General features: G+C 39.9%; 1 protein-coding gene across 1 annotated transcript in view; it reads left to right on the top strand.

Annotated features, from left to right (window-relative positions):
- LOC124620119 (protein bark beetle) overlaps positions 1–24,993 on the top strand; it is a 351,158-nt gene that overhangs the window by 302,870 nt on the left and 23,295 nt on the right. The window contains exons 26-30 of the mRNA XM_047146790.1: positions 951–1,172; positions 14,650–14,910; positions 15,133–15,380; positions 18,130–18,341; positions 20,646–20,876. Coding sequence (XP_047002746.1) covers positions 951–1,172; positions 14,650–14,910; positions 15,133–15,380; positions 18,130–18,341; positions 20,646–20,876 — 1,174 coding nt within the window. The remainder of the gene's footprint in view (positions 1–950; positions 1,173–14,649; positions 14,911–15,132; positions 15,381–18,129; positions 18,342–20,645; positions 20,877–24,993) is intronic.

Below are 24,993 nucleotides of genomic sequence, written 5' to 3'. Positions count from 1 at the left end.
AGGTTACATGCTAGACACAAGTTACATGTTACGTCGCATTATTTACTCATGATATTGTGATTACAGAAGGATTTATTAAATATCTGCTGAATACAGAACAAAATTACATTGTACGAAGAATATGTGCAAAGGCTCTTTGATTCACCTTCATCATTTGTGATGCAGTTATGAGCCTGGTGGCTCATAAATCTACATATACTCATGTGCTAGACTGGTTTAATTAATATTGTTGTCAAGATTGTCCCTAGTGTTCATAACAGCAAACTTAAGTTCACAAAATAAAGGTATAAAAACTAACTTTTCTTGCCTTTGTCCATCATGGAAGTGATATGTGACAGAAGGTGGAGTGTGCTAAATGACATCAGCACAGTACTGTGTGTGTAATAGTTGTTTTATATCAGTCCAGTGTGTGATGGTTCCTTTATTAGTATCATTTATTCCAAGTTACATGCTAGATGCAAGTTACTTGTTATGTCTCATTATGTACTTAAGATATTGTAATTACAGAAAGATTTAAAAAATACCTGCAGGATACAGAACAAAATTACACCATAGTTAAAAATAGCAGGTAGGCAATAATACCCATGATTTTATGTGTCATGGCTCTTCATTGTGTGCCCTGCTGTATATTTTTAACTGGTGACGACATTCGATAGGCACTATATCTTTAACATTTATTTTCAGAAATGTAAATAGGTAGTTAGCATTTGGTTTAGTTCAAATGTTTTCAAGTCACAATATGATATAGAATATTAAATTTCATTTTGTGTGTCCTTGTCTTGTCTCATTTTGGCAACAAAATCTTTTTAATTCCTTACTTTTTTTTAGACTTATTTAAAGCTTTATTTTCAGAATTTAAAGAATGTCTATTCTCTTGTGTGACTTGTTCAAAACTGTATAAAGTTCATAATTTTAATATAAACATTTAAATGGCTGGCTGTATGTTTCAGATTTGCAAATCCTGATTTAGAATGGACTCATTCACCACGTGAAGAGTCTTATTTAGAAGGTGTCAATTTGACTGGTGCAGGGTTGCTACATGGAGAATTATCACCTGCAATACTTGCCATTGGTAGAACACCTTCAATGGCACATGTCACAGTAGAGAGATCGGCTTCTGATGGAATTTCTTTGATTGCACCTGCCTCATCTGCTCGTCTTCAGCATGCTACGTAAGTCATTAAATGAGCTCACCTAAGGATTTTGTAAATATGTCGTGAGTTTTGAGAGTGGCAGAATCATAGAAACTATTTGTGAGTATGTTTTCAAGGGCACATATGCTGTTTCCCTTTTTTTCCCATTTTGCTGGAAGGTTTGTTGATGTTATTATGAAAACATGTTAATACAGGATCTTTAGGTACATTTGAAATGTTTCCTTTGGCCATACAGATCATCATCCCTAACTAACTCTGAAAACTTCACAAATGGATTTACTGTTCTGGATTAACAAACAACGTTGTTTAACCCATAAAAGTAAAGGTGTGGTGAACAACTTCTGGACTGTGGCGGCTTAACATTTCCCAGGACTGATATCAAACTGATTCCCTGTAAAAGTATCTTGGTGCATTACAAGTGATCACTTCTTTGATAATAATCGTTTCCAATGACGTTTTGCAATGATTGTTATTTCCACTTCTCTTCGTAAAAATTACTTAAAATGCTCCTATAAGAAGTGCCTCTTGTTGCGTGCTAAGTACGTTATTAGTGCTAGACAGGCTTCATATGTAATTTATATCCTAGTTCCTGCATAACACAGCTGTAACAGGTGGATTGAATGAGAACCCAGTTGTACAGCCAACCAGATTCTGCAATTCAAATTAGTTTGATTATTTTGCTTATATTTTTCAATAGTTACTTGTGATTAACCTGTACAATGTATTTTATGTGTTTCAATGTGTATTGTCTTTAACAAGGGTGTCTCGTGGTAAGTTGACTGTTTTCTTTCCCCTATACGTTTCATGTGAGAAAAAGCACTGGTGCACTTTCTGAGGATATTTTGGCTAAACTACACTTGTGAAGGATAGATACTCACTTTTGTTGTCTATGTGATTTTGGTTGGAGTCTGCACAAGTTTTTGAAGTTCCAGCACAGACATAAAGAGAAAGAATAGTTTCATATCTGATTCTTCCTTGTGTCTGGCCAGTCTTCAACAGTAACAATAGATTTCAGCAAAGTTTCATGTAACTATTTTACTTAGACTGGAGATTTATTGTGACAGAGCTGTTTATAAAAATGCTAATTTTGATACCGTGAGATTGAAATGGGTGAATACTTATGGAAAAGGGGTACATGAAAGTATAGCAGAGTCCCACCAATCTGAACCCCGGTAATCCAAACGTTTGGCTAATCCGAACATGAAAAATGTTAGTCTAAGTAAGGAAAACTGTGCAGTAAACTGCTGCATATACACACTGTTTTAATTTACGCAGTCCAGTAAACATGTATTAGAAAAATTGGCAAGAAAACATTAGGTTTAAACAATGCATAACAATGAAAGAAAAGCTGTCAAACTTACTAAAATACAGCGGATATTTTATCCATACATTTTAGATGACAAAAACTCAGTCATTGCTTTTTGGTGTAATGGAGACAGTCCTTTGTTGCCTATATGATGCATAGTTGTGCCATCGTCTCATAAACATCAAATCAGCAGGGTAGCAGTGGGCTGTTGCTCCAAGTAACGTAGCGCGAGGTCAAAGGCTACTGTTGTGTCAGTGTATGACACCAGCTCTCCTTTGTCACCTTAAGACTCACTGTCACTTCCATCACAGCAGTCCACTTCTTCCTGGTCTTGAATCACAGTAGCAACTAAATCAGCATCAGTAAGATTCTCCACATATGCCCCATCCGCTGCCATTCACTCATCTACGTCTCCTTCAGATTTTCCAGTGGATTTTCCTCTTCATTTTCCACTAGGGTGTCCTGAAATTCAAGAGATATCCACAGTTTTCTCCATGATTTTCTGAGTATTTTCTGAAAGTTTCTGCCACACCTCAGCGGCCCAATAAACAACATCCTTCACATTTGTCATTTTTATTTTGTCCACTAAAGGAATACTATCATCTTGGATCAGCATTCTTAAAAATTGTTTCCTGTAAATCAGTTTTAATGTTTGCAGTATACCCTGGTCCATCAGCTATAGAAGTGGTGTAACATTTGGCGGCAAAAACTTTGCCACAATTTCTCCATCACATAATTCCTCAGTGCTGGGGTGAGACGGCACGTTATCAATCAAAAGGATTGCACGGGGAAACAAATTATTTACCTTAGAAAACCATTGCACAGAGAGAACAAACTGGCCGTGAAACCATTCTTTGAACAGCTTACTATCCATCTTTGCTTTTTTCTGGTTGTGATAATATACAGGCAGGGACTTCATGTTGGAGTTTTTAAAAGCGCTGGGCCTAGCAGATTTGCTGACCTGCATTAAAGGCAGTTTGTGATTACCTGCAGTATTGCTGCACGCTAATAAAGTCACACGATCTTTGCGCATTTTAAAACCACGAGCGTGGTCTCCTGCTTTTGATGCCAAGCTTTTTTTTGGCAATGCCCTAAACTTAAGGTGAGTCTCGTCAGTGTTATAAATTTGTTGGGGAGAATACTCTTATCATTTCTTCAAACTCACCCAAGTATTCCTTCACTGCATCACAGTCAGAAGAAAGCTTCTCTCCAGTAATTGTTAGCTGATGGATTCCATGACGTTTTTTGAATCTGTCCAACCAACCCATACTCGCACTAAAAGACTGATCACCATTCATTAACTTGTTCAGGTAAACAGCCTTCTCCTGAACCAGTGTTCCACTCAAAGGAGTTCCCCTTTCTCTTTCCCACGTAAACCAAAGGAAAAGAGCGTCATTCGCTTTATCATACTGGGACTCTTTCAAAGTCTGCCAAATTTCGAGTGTTTTACCCGAAGACGTTGCACAGGACTGTTCAAGCTTCACTTGGTTCTTCTTCCAATCACAAATGGTTGTTTCACGAACACCTAGTTCCGTTGCCAGTTTAGATACATTCTCACCATTGTCTGTCTGCTTAAAGGCATTCAGTTTTTGTTTGAGGGTTAACTTTGTATGTTTTTCATTTACTCGTGACGAAAATACGTACACCACTAAACCTGAACGAATACAATACCACTGTTATGCGTGCTAGCGATCGATAACTAACATAACCAAGTGCTCTGCGAGCCAACTGGCAGTGCAGTGACCTCAGACACTACAAAGGTCTCAACAATGCACAAGAACAAGGGCAAGGAGTGAGAGTGAGCCATTGTTCCCACTCTTGTTCCCATTTGTTACCATGGTGTACCTACTTATCTGCTTGGTGTACTTCATTCTAAAAACTCGTCACCGTAATTCCAGCTAACCCAAACAAATCGGTAATCCAAACAAGGTCCAGCTCCTATTAGTTCGGATTAATGGGACTCAACTATACTGTACATTACAAATGAAAATAAAGTCATGGAGAAACAAAATAAATAGGGTGCAAAAGACCGAATTTTATCCTTCTTCTTGTTTCTTCCGCTCATTCTTTGTTCCACAGCTTGTTCCAGAACTTTGATCCAAATATCAAAACTCTCATAAGACTAGTATGGATTATAATAATACTAAAATAAGAAGTAAAACAGCAACTTCCTGATTTATGGTGGCAAGCACCTGTTAAAGTCTTGTAAAAAAAGGGCAGTAATACAGAAAATGAAAAGAAGTATATGAACTTTTGAATTATACATTGCAGATTCCATTTAAGTTGAAACCTCAGTGGGTGTGCTATTTCTGGTAAAGACTGTTCAGTGAAAATAACAACATCCCAACTGCTAAGACTGGAAACTTTAGTAGCTTCACCTTTTATAATAAATGAATCACTTGCAAAGGGTTTTATACTTGAGACTCTCTTGCAACTTGAGACTTGAAAAGTATTTTACTACATTATAAAGTCTTTTCCTTGTAAATGTTAGTAAATCAATACTGAGTCTATTCTTTCACCAGGACTGGGTTTGAAAGTATATCTTCTTGTTTATGCATATAGTTTTCTATTTAAAAGAAAATGATGTAATAGATATTTGTCAGTTCACATTCCAGTTTCCAGCAATCTTTGTCCCATAAAGATATTAATTCAGCCATAACAGTATCAAACCAACAGCAAAAAAAAAAAAATGCTTTAATATTTATTGCGGGAGTGACACAGTGCCAACAACCCTCTCTTTGAATGTCTGTGTTCGCTCAACTTCACCATATTAATGATTTGGTGGTGTTGTGTGCGTGTGTTTGTCTGTGTTAAAGGTGAGTTGTTTGCGAAAGAACAGGTCCAAATGGTTCATTAATACAAATGGAAAGACCAACAAACACCTTTTAAGGAACAGTCATTCACAATTCCCTTATGGTCGGTCTCATTCCTGCCTTCGCCTTGTACGGTCAGTCTTATTCCGTATTCTGTTTCCACTGTCTTATTCCGTATTCTGTTTCCACTGTTGCTCATTCCTGCATTGGTCTCGTTTGGTTGGTCTTGTTCCAGTTCTGTAGTTCCCACCTTGACTTTGTTCATGCTGTCTCATTCTTTTTCATGTGGACACCTGTTCCTTATTATCAGCTCCATCATTTTTCATTCAGTGGTAGTTTCTTTTGTTCATTGCATTTATCTGTTCTTGATCCATTTCATCTGTTCTTGTTCCGTTTCCAACTGTTGTGAAAATCTCTGTTTCTAGTTCTTTGCTTAGGCTTTTCAGCATCCACAACCAGAAATTTATAACTTTATAATAATTACAGATTAAATTTATCACAAGAAGGTTTGATTTGCTAGAACTCATTTTTTAATATGCTAGTGTTTGAGACCAAAGTGCTCATAATTGTCGTGCCAACTTTCACAAATAACTTTTGTCAGTGGCAATATATAAGTTTTTGTATAAATATCTTCTAAAAGATGTTAAAAATAAAATTTAAAAATGAAACTAAATAAATTAATTGAACAGTTTCCTGCACTATTTTCACTTTTCAGCTTTTGAGACATGGTTGGCAATCTTTTGAAGGTACTGAACAGCAGGTGGACTAGGTGGTGTTCATTATGATGTGTTTTGGTCACTCGAATCACCAACTTTTTTAGTTAAAGTTTTGAAAATTTCTGATACCATTGCAGTTTGACATATATACAGTATTTAACAAGGGGACCATACAACTGGCCGTTTTCAATTTTTGTTCATCCTTATAGGAATTGAAGGTCAGTGCCTCGACATCAATTTTCTGAAGGAGCATAGTGCAATTCTCAGAAAAGCTCGATAATTTGACTAATTATCGGAAAACTCCTGAGCTATATTAAGTAGAAAACAATTCCACGTTTGTCAATAGCAGAGTGTGTAGCTCAGTAGTTTTTTAACCAAAAGCTGCTGGTTCGAATTTCACTAGCAGCAACTTTTTTTTTTTCCACGTATATTAACAAATACAGTCCCTTTTTGAGTCGTCAGTCTTACGATGATTACTATTGCTTTCTTTGGTTTACTCTCAGGCCATATCCTGTACTCATTAGTCCGTTTATTCCAGTCAACACATCCTGTAATTCCTCTCCACTTTCACTGAGGATAGCAATATCATCAGCAAATCTTATCATTGATATCCTTTCACCCCACTCTTGAATCTTTCTTTTATTTCCCATATTGCTTCTCCGATGTATAGATTCAACAGTAGGGGTGAAAGGCTACATCCAAGCCTTACACCCTTTAGCATCCAGGCACTTTGTTCTTTGTTTTCCAGTCATATTGTACCCCCTTAGTTCTTGTACATATTGTATAGTACTCAACTTTCCCTACAGCTTATCCCTGTTTCTCTCAGAATTTTGAACCTCTTGCACCATCTGACATCATCAAACGCTTTTTCCAGGTGGGCAAATCCAATGACTGTATTTCGATTTTTCTTCAGTCTTGGTTCAGTTATTGACAGTAGCATCAGAACTGCCTCTCTGATGCCTTTACCTTTCCCAAAGCCAAACCGATTGTCATGCAACAGATCCTCAATTTTTTCCTGTTCTCCTGTATATTATTCTTGTCAGCACCTTGGATGCATGAGCTATTAAGCTGATTGTGCAATAATTCTCACACTTGTTGGATCTTGCTGTCTCAGTAATTGTGTGGATAATGTTTTTACGAAAGTCTGATGGTCTATTGCCAGTCTCATACATTCTACACACCAACGTCAGTAGCCATTTTGCTGCCCCTTTCTCCAGTAATTTCCAATGGAATATTATCTATCCCTTCTACTTTATTTGATCTTAAGTCTTTCAAAGATGTTTTGAATTCTGATTCTAATACTTGATCCCCTATGTTGTCCCTGTCGACTCCTGTTTCTTCTTCTATCCACGCCATCAGACAAGTCATCCCTCTCGCAGAGGCCTTTAGTGTACTCTTGCCACGTATCCACTCTGTCCTCTATGCTTAACAGTGGGATTCCCATTGAACTGTTAATGTTACCATCCATACTTTTAACTTCACTGAATGTGTTTTTTACTTTTCTATATGCTGAGTGCGTCCTTCCGACAACCATTTCTTTTTCGATTTCTTCACATTTTTCATACAGCCATTTTGCCTTAGCTTCCTTGTACTTCCTGTTTATTCAGTTTCTAAGTGACATGTATTTCCGTTTTCCTGAACTTCCCTGAACATTTTTGTACTTTCTTCTTTCGTCGATCTGCTGAAGTATTTCAGCTGTTATCCATGGTTTCTTCACAGATGCCTTCTTTGTACCTACATTTTTCTTTCCAACTTCTGTGATTGCCCTCTTTAGAGATGTACATTCCTCTTCAACTATACTGCCTAGTGAGCTTTTCATTACCGCATTATCTGTAGCCCTGGAGAACTTCCAAGAGTGTCTCTTGATTCACTCTGTAGTACTCTGTAACACACTTCCTTGCAATCATTCTTCCTGACTAGTCTCTTAAATGTCAGCCTGCTCTTCATCATTATGAAATTGTGATCTGAGTCTTTATCTACTATTAGGCATACCTTACAAACCAATATTTGATTTTGGAAGCTCGCCTGATGATGAGGAAACATAATTGAAATCAAGTTTGAACACTCTAGGAAGAGACGGATTGCTACTTACTGTAAAGAAGACATGACAAGTTGCTTAAAAGACACTCACATATAGCTTTTGGCCACAGCCTTTGTCAATAAAGACACACACACACACACACACACAAACACACACACACACACACACACATCTCGGGCTGGAATGCAACATCACATGGGATGCAAGCAGCCATCAGGATCGGGTGACGAAGTGGAAGGGATAGTAGTTTATGGGTGGGGAGAGAGATGAATAGTGTCTGGTAGAGTGTGCAGGAAGTTGACTGCCAACTGGTGCAGCATCAGAAGGTTGTGGGTCATGGAGGTGAGGAGAAATCGAACATAAAAATAGAGGAGTGGGGAAAGACGGGCAGATGCATTGGCAGGGGGCTGCAAAAAAACAAGGTGAGAGACGAGAATGGGAAGGAGGTGATGGGACAGAGGGGGTGGAAGCTGTTGGGTGGAGGGTGTGGTGAGACACTCAGCTGTCCCCTTGTAGCCAGGCTATATATACCTGAAGACAATGTGTCTGCAGTGGCAAAACCCCCTTGCCGAGCATGCTCACCAAGGCCATCACAGACAGGCACTATCCCCCAAACCTAGTCCACAAAGAGATCTCCTACATCATTTCCCCTCACAACTGCAATCCTCCCACCACCCCCAAAAACTAGCCATAAAGGAGTGTCCCCTTCGCCACCCAATACAACCCTGGAGTGGAACAACTGAACCACATCCGTTACCAGAGCTTTAATAATCTACCATTGTGCCCTGAAATGAGGGACATCCTACCTGAGTTACTTCGCACCCTTCCTAAAGTGGTGTTCTGTCCTCCACCCATTCTCCACAACATCTTAGTCCATCCCTATTCCACTCCCAATCCCAACCCCTTGCCACAAGGATCATATCCCTGTGGGAGACCCAGGTGCAAAACCTGCTCAATCCACTCACCCAGCACTTCCTATTCCAGTCCTGTCACAGGTTTATCCTACCCCATCAGGGACTGGGCCACCTGTGAAAGCAGCCATGTTATTTACCAGCTCTGATGCAATCATTGCACAGCTTTTTATATTGGTATGACTATCAACCAGCTGTCCACCAGGATGGCCACTGCCAATCTGTGGCCAAGGGCGAAGTGGACCACCCTGTGGTACAACATGCAGCTGAACATAACACACTTGATTTCAATGGATACTTCTCTATCCGAGCCATCTGGATCCTTCCCTCCACCACCAGCTTTTCTGAACTCCATAGATGGAAGTTATCACTACAACACATTCTCCATTCCCAAAATTATCTTGGCATCAACCTACGGTAACATACTGTCCCCACACCCTCATCTACATCCAAACCTACATCTACGTGATTACCCTGCTATTCACAATAAAGTGCCTGGCAGAGGGTTCAATGAACCATCTTCAGGCTGTCTCTCTACCATTCCACTCTTGAATGGCGCGCGGGAAAATTGAGCACTTAAATTTTTCTGTGCGAGCCCTGATTTCTCTTATTTTATCATGATGATCATTTCTCCATATGTGTGTGGGTGTCATCAGAATGTTTTCGTAATCGGAGGAGAAAACTGGTTATTGAAATCTCATGGGAAGATCCCGTCGCAATGAAAAAGCCTTTGTTTTAATGATGGCCATTCCAATTCACATATCATGTCTGTGGCACTATCTCCCCTACTTCATGATAAAACAAAACGAGCTGCTCTTCTTTGTACCTTTTCAGTGTCATCCATCAGTCTCATCTGATGTGGATCCCACAACGCTCAGCAATATTCCAGAAAAGGGCAGACAGGCGTGGTGTAAGCAATCTAGTAGATTTGATGCACCCTCTAAGTGTTCTGCCAATGAATTGCAGTCTTTGGTTTGCTTTACCCACTACATTATCTATGTGATCGTTCCAGTTTAGGGTATTTGTAATTGTAATCCCTAAGTATTTAGTTGAATTTACAGCGTTCAGATTTGTGTGACTTATCGCATAATTGAAATTTAGTGTATTTCTTTTAGTACTCATGTGAATAACTTCACACTTTTTCCTTATTCAGGGTCAATTGCCACTTTTCGCATCATATGGATATCTTATCTAAATCATTTTGCAAGTCATTTTGATCATCTGATGACTTTACAAGACAGTAAATAGCAGCATCATCTGCAAACAATCGAAGACAGCTACTGAGATCTTCTCCCATGTTGTTAATATAGATCAGGAACAATAGCGGGCCTATAACATTTCCTTGGGGAACGCCGGATATTACTTCTGTTTTACTTGAAGACTTCCCATCTATTACTATGAACTGTGTCCTTTCTAACAGGAAATCATGAACCCAGTCACACAACTGAGGCGATATTCCATAGGCATGCAGTTTGGTTAGAAGATCCTTGTGAGGAACGGTGACGAAAGCCTTCTAGAAATCTAAAAATATAGAATCAATTAGACATCCACTGTTGATAGCACTCATTACTTCGTGAGTATAAAGAGCTAGTTGTGTTTTGCAAGAACGATATTTTCTGAATCCATGCTGACTATGTGTCAATAAATCGTTTTCTTCGAGGTACTTCATAATGTTCGAATACAGTATATGTTCCAAAACCCTACTGCAAATCGATGTTAGTGATATGGTCCTTTAATTCAACGGATTACTCTTACTTCCTTTTTTGGGTATTGGTGTGACTTGAGGAATTTTCCAGTCTTTAGGTATGGATCTTTCTGTGAATGAGTGGTTGTACATAATTGATAAATATGGAGCTATTGTATCAGCGTACTCTGAGAGGAACCTGACTGGTATACAATCTGGACCGGAAGCCTTACCTTTATTAAGTGATTTAAGCTGCTTTGTGATACAGATGATATCTGTTTCTATGTTTCTCATCTTGGCAGTTGTTCTTGATTGGAATTCAGGAATATTTACTTCATCTTCTTTGGTGAAGGAGTTTCGGAAATCTGTATTTAATAACTCTGCTGTAGTGGCACCGTTGTTATTGCACAGTGAAGGTACTGATTGCGCTTTTGCCATTGGTGTGCTTTATGTATGACCAGTCTCTCTTTGGGTTTTCTGCCAGATTTCGAGACAGAGTTTCGTTGTGGAAATTATTAAAAGCATCTTGCATTGAAGTACGCGCTATATTTCAAACTTCTGCAAAACTTTGCCAGTCTTGGGGATTTTGCGTTCTTTTAAATTTGGCATGCTTTTTACACTGCATCTGCAACAGCGATCTGACCCATTTTCTGTACCATGGGGGATCAGTACCATCACTTATTAATTTATGTGGTATATATCTCTCAAACTGCTGTCAATACTATCTCTTTGAAATCATTCCACAGCTTTTCTACGCTTACATGATCAGATCAGAAGGAGTGCAGACGGTCTCTTAAAATGGTGTTAAGACCATTTTATCACCTTTTTTAAATAGATATACTTTGCGTTTCTTTTTGATGGTTGTAGGAGTTACAGTATTAAGCCTAGCTACTACTGTCTTGTGGTTGCTGATCCCTGTATTTGTTACAATACTCACTATTTGTCCAGGTTTATTTCTTGCTAAGAGGTCAAGTATACTTTCGCAACCATTTACCCTTCGAGTGGGCTCATGAACTAATTGTTCAAAATAATTTTCTGAGAAAGCATTCACTACAATTTCAGATGACGTTTTATGCCTGCTGCCGGCTTTAATCGTATAATTTTTCCAGCATATCGAGGGTAGGTTAAAGTCACCACTGACTATAATTGTATGAGTGGGGTACCTATTTGAAATGAGACTCAAGTTTTCTTTGAAGTGTTCAGCAGCTATATCTTCTGAGTCGAGGGGTTGGTAAAATGATTCAATTAATAGTTTAGTGTCTGCCGCAATAGCTGAGTGGTCAGCATGATGCATTGCCATCCTCTGGGCCCGGGTTTGATTCCCGGCTGGATCGGGGATTTTCTCCACTCAGGGACTGGGTGTTGTGTTGTCTTCATCATCATTTTATCCCCATCCGGTGTGCAGGTCACTCAATGTGGCATCGAATGTAATATGACCTGCACCGAGACGGCCAGACCTGCCCTGTCAGCGACCTCCTGGCCAATGACACCAAACGCTCATTTCATTTCCAATAGTTTAGTCCGATTGTCAAGTATAACTTCTATCCACACTATTTTGCTGGAACTATCTACTTCAATTTCACTACAAGGCAAACTACTTCTGACAGCAATAAATATTCCACCACCAATTGTATTTAATCTATCCTTTCTGAACACTGTTAGATCGTCTGAAAAAATTTCTGCAGAACTTATTTCCGGCTTCAGCCAGCTTCCTGTACTTATAACTATTTGTGCTTCAGTACTTTCTATTAGGGCTTGGAGTTCTGGTTCTTTACCAACACTGCTATGACAATTTACAACTACAATACCAATTGTTTCTACAACTAACTTACTGTGTTTTACCTGCCCTCTTTTAGTCAGACACCCTTCCTGTGCTTCCTTGAGGCCCTCTAACCTAAAACCCACCCAGTTCCATCCACACAGACCCCGCTACCCTTGTAGCCATTTCCTGTGTGTAGTGGACTCCTGACCTATTAAGCAGAATCCAGAAACTCACCACCCAATGGTGCAAGTCATGGAATCTGCAGCCTACATGGTCACAGAACTGCCCGAGCATCTGATTCAAACCCCCCACTCTTCTCTGCACCAAAGGACCACAGTCGGTTCTATCAACGATGCTGCAGATAGTGAACTTTGCCTTAGCTTGCAAGCAAGACTGGCAGTCTTTACCATTTCTGCTAGTTGCCCAGAACCAGAGAGAATTACCTCCGATCCAAAGTGACACACCTCACTGGTACTGACACAAGCCACCACCTGTAGTTGGCTGCACCCTGTACTCTTCTTGGCATCCGGAAGCAGCCTTTCCACATCCCGAATGACTCTCTCTGGTACACATACGGAGTGCACGCTAACTTCCTTCCCCTCCTTGGCAGCCATGTTTCTAAGGGACCCCATTATGTGCCTAACGTTGGAGCTACCAACTACCAGCAAACCCACCCTCTGTGAACGCCCCGACTTTGCGGGCCGAGAAGCTTCCTCTGGAACAGGGTGGACGACTGCATGTGGCTCAGAGACATTGTCAGCCACGGCCAATGCCCAAAACCTGTTCATCAAACGAACTGGGGGGGGGGGGGGGGGGGGGGGGGGACCTACAATTGGCCCCTCTGTATGTTTTTTGCTGCCTGCCAGACTTTGGAATTATCTCCCAACTGACCTTGGGTGAGGGGTCAACTTCAGTAAAGGCCACAACAGTGGACCAAACGGGCGACACGTGGGATGTGCTAAACGTCCCTCGCATCCCCACATCTGACCCCCCACAGTGATGCCCCTTGGCAGCAGCCTAAAGCTGTGTGACAGAAGCCAACGCAGCCTGGAGCTGCGAATGAAGGGTCGCCAACTCATCTCATGTCTGTACACAGCGATCACAGTTCCTATCCATTACTGCAGTCACTAAAAAAAAAAAAAAAAAAAAAAAAAAAAAAAAAAAAAAAAAAAAAAAAAAACCAACCAGTGTACTCATCTTCTTAGCAGCAGAGGAACACAAGGTGCTCTCTCACTGACAGACTACGCGACACTGATCTATACTAACCAAAACAAACAAAAGCCTGTACAATATGAGGGTTGATAGCAATGGCAGTACTATACACTACACTGTTATTAAAATAAAAGCTTGTGCCTAGTAAGCACTCGAATACGCAAGAAATTACAAAAATAATATAGTAACTACACAGTTATCTGTAAATAAGTCTCTCCTGTTGGAAGCTCATAAAAATATGTAATAAACGAATGACGTACTCGCCTTTTTGGCACTAGGAACACGAGGTGCTCTCTCACTGACCCTCTGTCTGATCATCTCCTCCCCATTCTTGTCTACCATCTTGTTTATTTGCAGCTCTCTGCTAATGCATCCACCTGCCTTTCCTTGCTCCTCTCCTTTTCTGTTCTGTTTTGCTCACCTCTCTGCTCCACAACCTCCTGATGCTGCACCTGGTGGCAGCCTAGTCCCTGCACACTCCACCAGACAGCGTTCATCTCTCTCCCCACCTGTACTCTACTATCCCTTTCCCTTGCCCTTCCCCACCCTCTCCAGATTGCTGCTCGCATCCCACATGATGTTGCATTCTGGCTCGAGATACTGAAGATGGTAGTCTTGTGTGGATGAGGTATGCTTGCCTTGTGTGCTCGTATTTTTGTGGAGATGTAGAGTATTACATAATTAGAAAAAGGAAAAGCAATGGCGAATGAGTAAAAGTGAATGGTTCCCAAAAAGGGCCGGTCAACAGTGAACTAGTTCACAAAGTGAATGAGTTTGCTGGTCTCTAGTGTGTGCATATGTGTGTGTGTGTGTGGGAGGGGGGGGGGGGGGGATCTTTAAACTTTGACAGTTAGGTAATTGCTATGATGTAATTTTCACGCAAGGCATTACATTCTATGGAGGAATTCTGTACAGACACACTTTCTTTTTGGGGCCCTTTCAGAAAGATAAGGAGCCAAGAGCTTCAGCTACACATTTCCAGAAAAACATTGAATTTAACAGTTGACTTCAGGTTTCATTGAATTCATTTATTGTTTTGTTACATTTCAGAGTGAATAATGTCCTTGGAGTGGGTGTCACAGTGTTGTCCTTGACTGGAGAGGCCCGAGATGAAGGTGCAAGTTCCTTTGCTCCACTTGCCGACGCCTCATCTCTACCACGACATCTTTTTGGTGCTATTGATGTCTGTGGACCAGACAAGCATATCACAGTCGAAGAGCGTGTACTTGTATACTTCAAGTACGACAACAGACCAGTCAGTTGTGTTAAGGTCTTTTCCAGTGTTTACTACTCAAAACCGTTTGGTTTCAGGTATGTTTTATTTTATATACCTATAGAGTATAAGGAAGACAAGTAAACAGTATCATAAAGAAATATATGTGCAGGGGTGTTTGTTATTTTATGCCCTGTTCTGATAATAGAAAAGAGAGTACTACTTCATAAATTACTCATCCATACAATCTGTGCAGTAGATATGACACAATAATTACAAGGGGTTGTCTACCATAACATTTGATAAAATTTCTTGTTCAGGTTTTTGGAGGTGAATTTACAAAATGGATCTGTGGTCCGGCCCGACTCTCTGACTCTTTTTGAGGGATATGTTAACGGAACTGCACCATTAGCAACTTTGTTGGCTACAACGGAGCCCTCAAGGTGGCGTCATTTGTATCGCACCAGAGGAGCTGTTCTAGGGTTGCACATGGTATCAGCAGGCGGTGGTGGCGACTATGGATTCATTGCTGAAATTATCACATTGCCGGTTTCAGCAGTTGGTTTTGGTAAGTTTGAGAAAAATTATCTGACACAGTACCTAGCACCAAGTCTGTTTATAACTGATTGCAAATTGTGTATTCAGAATCATATTCGAAGAAAACTTTTAACAAACCCATAACTAACAGGGGCCACAGGGAATAATCTGTCCCAAATAATAAATCAGTCTACCTTTTTTTTATATTCTGATAACATATTATTGTCACAAACACAATTGTGCCCATCCATTTCTTAGTGTGATGACAAAAAACTCGTAATTGTGAATGAGACATGCACCCCTTTACTGTCCAGGCCTTGAGAAACTTAATGACATCCATTGCCAGATCTTTAGCTACATATTTTAATGTCCTGAAATGAGGAATATTCTGTCAACAATTCTGCCCTCACCATGCAAAGAAATATTCTGTCAGCCTCATAACCTTTACAATGTATTGATGCACCATTCTGTCAAATCTTCTCCTAACCCAGTGCCCCACAATTCATTGGTATGGAAGATACAGGTGCAATACATGCCCCACACAACAAGCCACCACCTGCTTCTTTGTTTCACTCAGAGGCTGTTCCTATTAGGCTGTTGATAAAATATCAATATATCAATATTTTTTCCAAAAATAATTTTTCTTTCACTGTGTGAAGGAGTCTTTCTACTTTTTGAGCTTTCACCACATCCAGTCTTTCTCTTTGACTGTGTGAAGCAAGTATAGGTGGCATGAAGAAGTCCGACTACACTGGTGGGGGGGGGGGGGGGGGGGGGGGGTGACAGTGTGAATGGAATAACAGGATTTCCAATGTGAAGAAATAGCACACCAGTTGCATTATAAAACAATTTTTAGCACAACTGGTGTGCTATTTCTCCACAATGGCATTCTTCAAATACAGTTGCGAAAAATGATGAATAAAAATCTAAATGACAAGATTGGCTTTTGTGATGGGGGAGACGTATGAGGGGAAATGCTGATGTAATCGACGCTATCAACAGAAACTGCAATGTTTAACTTCACCATGCATGCTGACGTAATCGGCGCTATCAACAAAAACTGTAACATTTAACTTTAGCATGAAATTTTGATACTACAGTTGGTAGTTTGCTGACATTTGCAAAAATGATGAAACAGGGAGTAGACATGAAGTGTTCTGGACAAATCTGATAAGTGACGAAACAGAATGACAGGCCCATCGGACACCTTTTATTGTGCCACTTACATGCAGTTACAATTATTAGTAAAGTGGTTATCACCAAGTGTGAATATGCATTGTTTTCCTTCCAATTCTTGCTCTAAGGGGGATAAGCAGGCTGCTGGCTTGTTGATTTACAGAGTATCTAATAATAAATCAGTATACTTAAATATACAACTCTAAAACTGCGATATTTTGGATTCCTGATATTTTTAAAAATGTCAACAGTCCTACTTCCTATCCAATCAAATTTAGGACAGTGTTTGAAACCAGTGGTGTCATATACCAGCTGCGTTACAGTTGCTTTGGAGTTTTCTACATGGCTACAAAAGCCAATCAATTGCCTACAAGCATGAATGGCAACTGTCACAACCTGTTGACAACTGAAGACTTAGACAACTGTTTGCTTACATGATGCGCATCACACTACAGCTCTAGCAGTAGCCTCTCTGATCTATGCAGATGGCAACTGTCCCTCTAAGCAATGCCACATTACCACAGAATTCTCTTATCTCTAGTTCTTTTATGATATCCTTATTTATTTTGTAGTTTATGTTGGAGCAGCCCTTATTTTCACACAGGAATCTCATTTCTATTGTTTTGATCTGAGACTAATTTCTGTGGTTTTCATCTGTGTCTCACTGCCTTACAACAGAGATGGGCAGCCATTATTTCTCTTCTGTAGTGCTTCCATTATTCAGTACGTTACGCCTTGCACTATAGATTTTATAAAAAATCACAACTTTATTTTCATAGTCTCAGTCATACTTTGTATGACTTCTATCTATAACATATTATTGATACAGATTTTTAATCTGATGTAGTTTTCTCCATGAAATGTCATAAAGTTAGGCTCCCATCAGAAATTGCATTTATATGTTCCAGAAATTTTGTTTAGCATGTAAAGGGATTTCTATATGTTGCTATTGCTCAATTGTCTGCAGATAAGATGGTATTCACTGTTGGTTGATATAGCTGAATCCCAGCAAATAGTTCTGCTTTCCACACTCAGACTGTATTGCTTATTTATAAAGTGGCTTGGATCGCCCTTGTCAGAAAGTATTTGCTGTAGCTTTTGTCTTATAAATCTATTGAATGCTTTGTCTAAGTCAGTGACTGCAATGTCTGTCTTGAAAGTATATTCTCGGCACTTATTGACTATCTGTTGCATGCTAAATACATCATATAAATGAACGATCAGGTATTATGATAATACTAAAAAAATTGACTTTCGGGTGAATAATGCTCCCACTTACCTAATTGAATGAAATGTAACCGCATAACAGAGATAAATACTAAAGTGTATTGTGAACATTTCTTCAGGGCTACTCTTACTTCAATGTATGTTTAAAACTCATAGCATGCATAATGTAGAAGAATTACAGTTTACCTGTTCTTTAACTCATGCCAATACCCCTTACTTATTGTTGTTTTTGTAGTAGAAAAATTCAAAAGCAGTTTCCATAAGAAAAATATCATTCAGGAAATATGTAATGGGTAGCTTATTTTGATAAATATGTTGTACCACAGTTGTAATCACTGTTGCTTGAATGAACTCTAAACATATTTTAAATGTTACAGACCGTGATGCACAGCACAACATAACAGGATCAGTTTTGGCAGGCTGCCGATTAGGAGCAATACGTTACCAGAGTGCTGGTGAAGTCAATCCACTTCTGGCAATAGACAAGTGTCGTATTCTGAACAATTGCTTGCAACTTTATGGGAATTTCTCTACTTGTCAGTCTGCTGTTGAAATTGATGTGCAAAATATGGAAGGCCTATATTTTAAGGTAAGAACTAACTCATACCAGGGTAAGCAGCTACAAATTCTGCTTCTTCTTCTCCCCCCCCCCCCCCCCCCCCGCCCACACACACACACACACACAAAACAGGCACATTCTCACCACCACCGCTACCAGCACCCGTCCTCTCTCTCTTTTTGGCTCAGAAGCAATAAGACAACTGTGCTATAAAATAAAGTTGAATGTTTTGAAATTTTAAATAGTTGTCTTAATCTGATTTCCCTGTGATAGGGTACCATTACATTTTACAAAAAGAATTAATAGCTATCACTCCTGTGTGATATGGTACACAGTCTTCATTAGCAAACACAAAATCTATCACAGAGCAAATAATACTTACCATATTTGTGCATAGTCATGTTGCCTTGAGCAGACAACTGATAGCCCAAGGTTTTGAGAATCTGTGAAGTGTGGCTCTTAGTAACTGTAATCAGAGTTCCCAATGCTCTAAGCCATAACCCATTTATCTTCCAAGTCCAGAGGAGCAATGTGGCCCTAGTGATGTATGGAAAGCTGGAGCGCTATGATCCCAAGCTTGACATCATTCTGGTGTTCTGACCTTGCATTCATAACAATTGTAAAATGCTTATTTAATATGAGACAACAGCCTTGCTGCGGTGGTAACACCGGTTCCTGTCAGATCACTGAAGTTAAGCGCTGTCAGGCTGGACTAAGCACTTTGATGGGTAACAATCCCGTCTGCTGCACACTGTTGTCAAGTGGGGTGCACTCAGCCCTTGGGAGGCAAACTGAGGAGCTACTTGATTGAGATGTAGTGGCTCTGGTCTTGTAAACTGACATATGACCAGGAGAGCGATATGGTTTAAACTATGATTAAATATTAAACAAAAAAGTCCCCACTTTTGCTTTTATACTTGCAGCTTTTTTGTGTATCCAAGGGTTTCTATATGTGCAAGGGTCTCCTTAAATTATTTAAGTCAGATTTTCTTTTATGAATTAGTGAGTTACTGTATGGTACATATTTTTGATCAGTATTAATTTCCATTAATATAGCTCTACAATCAAAGAATTTGTTTTCTATACTTCTGACAACAAATTTTTTCCCTTCGTAAATTTGTTAGGATGTAGTCAATGCAAGTCTGTGCACAAGGTGTTATTCTTGGTGGTGATGAATTGATGTGGATATGGTTGAATGACTGTAGCATCTTAAAATGCCGGAGATAATTTGCTTTAGCTTAAAGGGTATGAGTTCACATCTGCTGTTACTATAATTTTGTTGTTAGTTTATCGAGTAGCCTAGTTCCTCTAGTCATAAAAATTCAACAGTGTACTACCTTTGGTAACCTCTACAGGCCTCCTATAATCAAACTGTTCTTGGATAGCTTTCTTTTTCCTGTTGTCGGTCACAGAAAGTCCAGGTATGCAGTCATTCACTTCATACTAAACATTTCTAAGACAGATGCCAATACCTTCACCCTTGTGTATTTTTCTACAGTGTATTTTATAATGATGTAATAAGTCTCTTCAGTATTGCGCCCAATGTCACTAACAGTATATAAATATGAGATTGCTTTTTTTTTTTTTCAATATTCATCAGTTTATTCTATTTTGTTGTTATTGTACGAAACAATCTGAAATTTATTTTAATTTTGTTTGTTTGTGTGGTGTTGTCAACTCATGTTATGCTGTCATGTGGCGAAGGCAGCTTTACTTATTAACATATTCTACTTCCAGTATTTGCTTCTCATGCCTTTGGTAACACATGAATTATAAACTAAATCATGCCAATTTGTAACTGTATCAACAATAGCATTTTTCAGTTTGTTTTGATCTAGAAAATTTGTCAAACCTCCAATACAAACAGCAGCTTCATTACAGGCCACATCATTTATACCAGTTATACAGATAATGAAGTTACTTCCATGCAACATCTTGCCTTCTAATTCCAAGTGTTCAATTATGATTTTTGCTCTAGTTTGACTCTTCAACACATTGCCAATGTGAATATTATTGTTCATTTTCATTGTGTGCAAGTGAACCCACATATCAATATTAATTTTCTATGTAGTAGCAGTTTTCTTCACACTGTTCATAAAGTTTATTATCAGTAGACTTTTTCTGTTAGCTTGTAGAACACTTGTATTTTTTTATTGTGCTTTGCTTTTGTTTTTGTCCACAAGCTGTTTGCAAATTTCATTATCCTTCTTAGAGCAGATGTTACTATTATTTATTGACAATAAGCTGTTGGCCTATCTTTTTTCATCTACTTTTTTCCCCATTATCATTCCATATGTATGTAACTGTTTAACAATGCTGTACTAATGTTCACAGAACAATGCAGTCCTTGGCAATGTGGGTGGCCTGTCAGTTAGTGCAGACTCACGTGGCTCTGCAACAGCACTGCGTGGTTTTGTGGGTCACAACGCCTTTGCACACAACAAGCAACAACCAACTCTGAGAGCGGAGGGCAGGCAGAGTAGTCCGTACCAGCAACTCACAATTTATAGAAACTATTTTTCCCGTAATGAAGTGCCTTATAGGGATTTCATCCTTCTCCGCCAGGTGAGATCTTCATTACCTATCTGTGCAGAACTTACTGTTGCAAATAATGGCTACAAACTGTCAGATTTTCTTGAAATGGATTTATTTTTGTCAGGTAAAAAATTATAGTGAGGAAGTGAAGCCTTGAAATTTACATAGCACATCATAAATGGGTTTTGTACAAAACCACAGACTTTCTTTGATTGTAAAGGTATTAACTCTACATGTCTTAATGTAAGTCCCTGCATATTAATATTTATATACTGGTACCATTCTTGTTATTGGGCTACATAATCAGGAAATCAGAATCTTTAATTAATATTGCCACAGGGCATGTATTATTTGATATATTTGATTAGTTCCACTCATTAGATCCTGTGCATACCTCTCTGTGTTGACAATGGTGCGGAGCAGTGTTTTAAACCTCTAACTTGTTGCCACCAAGGCAATGAAGATCTGAGGATGTTTACATCTGACAAGTGAAACAGGTCAAATAAATCAAATTATATGTGATTTGTAGCAGTTTATCTGTACACTAATTACAACAGTCTCTGTAGACCTCGTAATTAGTGAATGGATAAACTGCTACAAGAAACATATAAAAACAGAGACTGTTGAAATCAGGGTACAGATAAACTGCTGTAAGTTGCACATAATTTGATTTATTTCACCAGTTTCCCTATAGGCATTGCTTGTGTTTGCTATGGATCGTTAATTATTTGAAAAACATAAGCTAAAGACTGTTCACTATTAACTTCATACTTAGCAAAATTGTTTAGCTAAATACTACAATGATTATATGTATTGTATGTAATGATGATAAAGACAGCATTCTTAGTTTTTTTCTGTAGAAGAAGGAGGAGGAGGGAAAAGAGAGAAAGAGTGTACATAGAGGTTATCCACAAAAGATGGAAAATGGAATAGTATGCAGGGTTCCACCTTCTAAATCATTAGCAGGACACTGCAAGATAACTCTTGATTTTGACACTGACACATTCACCCATTGATTGCACTAACACGATCGTGCTGGCATTGATAATTGTGTTTCTTGCTGTGAGGTGGCAAGCATATTCATACTTTCCTTCATCTGGTAGCACTGCTTTTCCTGTTTCTCTCTGTGGGCCGTAGACATTTCAAATGCCTTTGGGTACTGTTGGTTGACTTCGTCTCAAATCATACAGGTCATGTCAACTTGTGGTCATGCATTTCTCTGGAAACAATATATATTAGATCTCTATATCATAAGTGTTAATTTAACTTACAGGCTTCCTTTAATTTGAATATTTAAGATGAATATATTAAATTTAAGTTAATTTTCCCACTTTTTTTTTCCTAATTTGGAAAGTCACAGAACACTATCGTTTCTGTTATATTACCAGATACTACTTATGTTATTATAAACAGTATCTTCTCTGCTCCAGCTGTTTATATTACATTAATACTTATTATTAAAAATGTAGGAAAGTGCACTTTTATGAGTTTTTATGAATCATTTATTCTGTTGGTCAGAAATCAAACCCACATATACTTAGAAACATTTATTTACTTGGAGTAACATCGGAAGGGCAGCTCTAAACAAAAACAAAAAGCAAAGAGTAAACATCAAACTCAGCTACTCATCCAAGGAACAAACAATGCACTTCACTGGTCGGCCTCTTGTTACCACACAGCCTCCCCCCCCCCCCCCCCCTTAAAGTGCGAAACACCTGAGATGTAGGGGTACCTGAATTTGACTTGTCATCCAGCTCTTGTACGGACGACCGGTTGATGTGCTAGTGTGAGCACATGTGTGACTGGCTGTTCTATAGTCCTCTGGCATCTTGATGTTGCCCCTTCAGTTCGACTAGGTGTAGGCTCGCCTGACCCTCAATCACCCTGAACTGGAAGAGTGCTTTTGTGCTTCGGTGATGGTAAGGTCCATGCTGGTTTCACTCTTTCAATGGACACACTGACAGTTTTTCCATTTTGCAAGATGTGTATAGTATGGGCATTACATCACAGTACTTGGCAGGGCCCAGTATAAGGAGGCTGTAGGGGAGCCTGTATGATGTCTGTGCACAACATGACGTGCAAGCAATCCGCCAACACTTTGTGCATGAAGACCAGATGTTTACCATGGCGGGATGCCGATATTCTCAGTGGTTCTCTGTAAACCATCTCCGCCACTGATGTGCCAATATCTGCCTTATACGCAGTCCGTGAACCTAGTACTACTAGTGATAGCGCCTCTGTCCAACTCTCTCGCTGACACATGAGGGCCGCCTTCTGTGCCATGTGCCACCATCCTGTTGCTTGCCGGGTGATAACTGGTTGTGTGGTGACGCTGGAATCCACATAGTCTGGCCAGTTCATTGAACAGATTGGATTCAGATTGTTGACCCTGATCTGATATAATATGAAGGGGGCATCCAGAAAGTGCTAACCAATATGCAACAAATGTCTTTGCTATTGTCTCGGCTGCTATGTCTGTCACTAGTATAGCCTCTGCCCATCTTGTGCATCCGTCTACTGCCGTGAGCAAGTATTTATAACCCTCTGAGGGTGGAAGTGGATCCACTATGTCGAGGTGAATGTGACCAAACCTTGCAGGTGAACCTGCAAAATTTCCGACCTCTGCATGAACATGTTGTCCTACTTTACAATACTGGCATTGAAAGCATGAGCGACTCCAACTCCTGACGTCCTTTTTAATCAATGGCGACACAAACCACTCAGTTAGCAACTTGATAGTGGTGTTTGCACCTGGGTGTGCTAAGTTGTGGACACTGTCAAAAGCCACTTTGTGGAATCGCTGTGTAGTGTTTGAGTGACAATAGTTTTCGATGTGATTCCCCCTTCAGCAAGCATACCTCACCCTGAAGACTTCACTAATCGCTCACTGCATAAAGCTACCCGAGCAGAGGCTTTCACAAGTGCTTTACCAGGAGAAATGTGGGGACAGAAACGCGTCGTAATTTTGGAGACATTTGCGAGTGATAGTGGTTTGCAGAGTAATATCTAATGAGTTGCTGCTACATATCTGGTGACAACAGCTTCTGTCTCAAGTACAGTTGACATTAATAGCATATGAAGGACATCACTGGATAAATTCCTGCAAGTAGCTGATAGAGCATGTGCCACATTGAGTCAACCACTGTGACAGGCGTTGCGGCCACAAATACAAGCATCACAACAGACGGTGACAAACACACATCGCAGTTTTTTGTGGAGCCGATGCCGAATTGTGCCACTACATCTTGTCAATAACCACCAGGCATCGCTGGGGGGAACTCCAAGAGTTACAGACCACAATGAGATGAACTATCACACAGTTCAAGAACTTGGAGTTACAGACAGTCGCTGATAAGGGGATGCAGTAATCTCATTCATCCAATCTAGCCATCAGACACCATTCGAGGTCAAACTACTGCCGATGATATCTGCTAGTACCACAGATGGCTCGGCGCCCATGCTGCAAAGTGCATGAAACCATGTAAATGCCCAAGTGGCAGCAAGGGCAGTTTGAATTAGGAGCCATGGGCTGTGGCACTTACAAACAGCGCCATTGATGTAACTAGAGTCAAATTGCAGCAATGCACAGATGGACACATGGGAAAGGTAAGGCCCATGATAGCATGCTTACTACTTTTCTGATGAGTCATGGCATGACATCGCATCGGTTGCACATGATTGATAAGATTTCAGGCTTAAGATTTTTAATAGACACTGGTTCAGAGGTCAGCACCCTTCTAGTCACGGGCACAGCTAAGACGACAATGCAGAAGCCCTTATGGTTCATAGCCGTGAACAACTCCAGCATCTTTTGCGATACGTTGCACCATATTTTGATCTTGCTTCCTGGCACTTCTATGTGTTCCAGCCGCAATCCTGCGTGTCAGTCTGTTAGTAAGTCTTGCAACTCTTGATCTCTCTCTTGTGCTGTGTAACCTGCGCACCAGATGGGGATGAAATGATGAAGACAACACACCACCCAGTCCCTGAGCAGAGAAAATCCCCGACCCAGCCGGGAATCGAACCCGGGCCCCTTAGGACAGCAGTCTATCACGCTGACCATTCAGCTATCGGGGCAGACAGAGAATAGGTAAATTCTTAGATATTAGGAATCGGGTACTTATCTGGGACTGTTCTTGCGTTCAGC

Source organism: Schistocerca americana, chromosome 6 (assembly GCF_021461395.2).
Source record: "Schistocerca americana isolate TAMUIC-IGC-003095 chromosome 6, iqSchAmer2.1, whole genome shotgun sequence".
In the NCBI taxonomy this organism is placed as follows: domain Eukaryota; kingdom Metazoa; phylum Arthropoda; class Insecta; order Orthoptera; family Acrididae; genus Schistocerca; species Schistocerca americana.
This window is presented reverse-complemented; position numbering and strand designations above follow the sequence as displayed.